Source organism: Dichomitus squalens, assembly GCF_000275845.1.
Source record: "Dichomitus squalens LYAD-421 SS1 unplaced genomic scaffold DICSQscaffold_32, whole genome shotgun sequence".
NCBI classification, from domain to species: domain Eukaryota; kingdom Fungi; phylum Basidiomycota; class Agaricomycetes; order Polyporales; family Polyporaceae; genus Dichomitus; species Dichomitus squalens.
In genome coordinates this window covers 41,168-43,675 of record NW_006766914.1, presented here as the reverse complement: position 1 = coordinate 43,675, position 2,508 = coordinate 41,168, and the positions used below count along the sequence as shown (strand labels likewise).

Genomic DNA, 2,508 nt, shown 5'->3' with positions numbered 1-2,508 from the left:
CCACTCGATGAGTCATTGCATATTCGGCTGGGGCGTTCTCAGCTGTGCTTTGCAATCGTCCGGCCTCTGTCTTCAAGTCTACGTTCGAATCAGCTGGTAGTGGGCAGTACTTGTTGGTGTGCGAGTGCTGACTAAGGCTTGTCGTCGCAATAGCAGTCGGAGAAGTGTCAGGTTATCACCATGCTGGGCGCATGAAATGCTACACAGGAAGTTATGGCTGCTTCGTACTAGTGTTAGCAGTCGGTACGTGGCGAGCGTGATCGACTGAGCCTTTCACAGATATGCTGGTCTCCTATGAGGCTAGTCGTGCGAACAAGCGGTCCAGAATTGCAAGCCATATTGCAGACTCGGGATGTTGCAGTATCTCTGCAACGATATACATATAAGTACATTCAGCCCTTACGGTGCACCCCGTGAACAACGGCTTATTCATCCTATCTATCCAGTTAAACCCCGAGCGTTTTCGGACATACACAAAGGAGACAGGTGAATTGCGCTACCTCCCTTCCGTATTGGCTCATTGGCGCTCTACACTGGCCCGCAGTACGGAACACCTATGGGAGAACTTAGTCAGTGGCAAGTATATAGTCCCCAGGTCATCGTTCTCTAGTCTTCAGCCCGTCAGCGTAAACCCGCTCGTACATCCAACTACCAGATCTCAGACCACATACCGTAAACGACATAATGGCGATCGCCTCAGTCCTCGCGCCTCGCGACGTCCCGACGACGCTGAACTTCTACAAGCCCCTCGATGAGGAGCCCCCGCACCGCTACGCCTACGCCGTCGAGGGCAAGCCCCAGACTAATGTTGGATCAGAGCCCCACCCTGCTGTTGTGCACGACGTGCGTGGCCGCGAAGCCGAGTTCTCCCTCGACAAGAACGGCTTCCAGTGGGTGCACTGGCCGAGCGTCGCAAAGGACTTCGTTGACGACGAGGTCATCAAGGAGAAGTACTACCCCGAGGTCGAGAGGCTTCTGAAGGAGGTTGCGGGCGCGAAGCGCGTCTTCATCTTCGACCACACCATTAGGTACGTCAGTGCACCACCTTAAAGTAATGAAGGATTTTTCCAACATACGTACCCATCCAGGCGCAGCCCAAACTCGGAAGACCAGAGGGACCCTAAGAGACGTGGCCCCGCTGTAAGCACACCCGCTCTGACGGCTCGTCGGGTGCAAGGCTGATAGTCCCGCCTGATCCCCCTGCAGGAGCTCGTCCACATTGACCAAACATACGAAGCCTCCATCGAGCGCGTCAAGTACCACCTTCCCGACGAGGCCGACCGGCTGCTCAAGTCGCGCGTGCGCATCATCAACGTCTGGCGGCCGATCGCAAACCCCGTCGCGCACAAGCCACTCGCGGTCGCGGACTGGCGCACGCTCGACCACGCGAACCTCGTCAAGACCGCGTTGCACTACCCGCACCGCACCGGCTCCACGTACAGCGTGCGGTACGACCCCGGGCTGGAGTTTTACTACCTGGGCGGGCAGACGCCTGACGAGGTGACGCTGATCAAGTGCTTCGACTCGGAGACGGACAGGGCGCGGCTGACGCCGCATACGGCGTTTGCGGACGCGGGGAGCCCGAAGGATGCGCCGCATAGGCAGTCGATTGAGGTTCGTGTTCTGGTGTTCGATACTGAATAGGTTGGGATGTAGGTTTGTTGCCGGGAGGCTGTTGTTTGTAGCATGTTTTGTACGTATATAGTATGCGCGTGTATTCTGATGTGACGATCTCGACCTTCGACCGTGTTCAAGCTGCACTGTACTCGTGGTTGCGGAAAGTATTCGAACGCCCGTGTTTAGGCGCCTGTTGACCGCTCCTCCTCCTGGTCCTGTAAGTAGTATAAGTAGACATATCTCTACTGTAATTGAGGTATATATTGCTGTTATTGTCAGGAACGTGTGCGCACCATGTGATAGGAATATGATCTCTATCTTGAGCCAAACTAGGCTCAACAAATCTCAGCATGCTCAGTGAGCATGAGCAGAACATTTGCTATTCTTAGGCGCTGGGAATTTGTTGAACTTGGACTTATCCGGTCCGGACTACACGAGGCTATGCGTCTCCTAGCGCTTAGCTGTAGTCGCTTATGTAGTATGTTACCATATTTGGGACTCTCTGCTCGTGTACTATAGCTATGCTTCCGGACTCTTCTGGTACTGTCTAGGACAATCCGTACTACTCCAGAACGGTCTAGACAGGTCTATGCCTTACTCATCTCTTACTCATCCTATGGTGCGATATGTCGCAATTCTTTTGTCATTGTATTATTCATCGCACTATGGTACATGTGACTAACCACTCTTCGATTAGTCATGGACACTTCTCTGTAGTATATAAGGACTTCAGATTGCGTTCTCCCTCTTCAGTCTTTCCTTACTGACTGAAGAGTGAGTACTTCATTACATCTACCTCTAACTTGTAGTTACTTACTTAACCTTTGTAGTCTTGCTTCGACTCTAGGTACAGTTGGTTACTGCAATATAGTCTTTCCTTACTGACTGAAG

The 2,508-nt window shown here is 52.9% G+C and overlaps 1 protein-coding gene across 1 annotated transcript; it reads left to right on the top strand.

Annotated features, from left to right (window-relative positions):
* Positions 1–684: 684 nt before the first annotated feature.
* DICSQDRAFT_65724 (uncharacterized protein) lies at positions 685–1,644 on the top strand (the record flags this gene model as incomplete). The annotated part of the gene is made up of 3 exons (XM_007368093.1): positions 685–1,028; positions 1,089–1,140; positions 1,207–1,644. The coding sequence occupies 3 exons, from the start codon at positions 685–687 to the stop codon at positions 1,642–1,644; spliced, it is 834 nt and encodes a 277-aa protein (XP_007368155.1).
* Between the last annotated feature and the right edge of the window lie 864 nt (positions 1,645–2,508).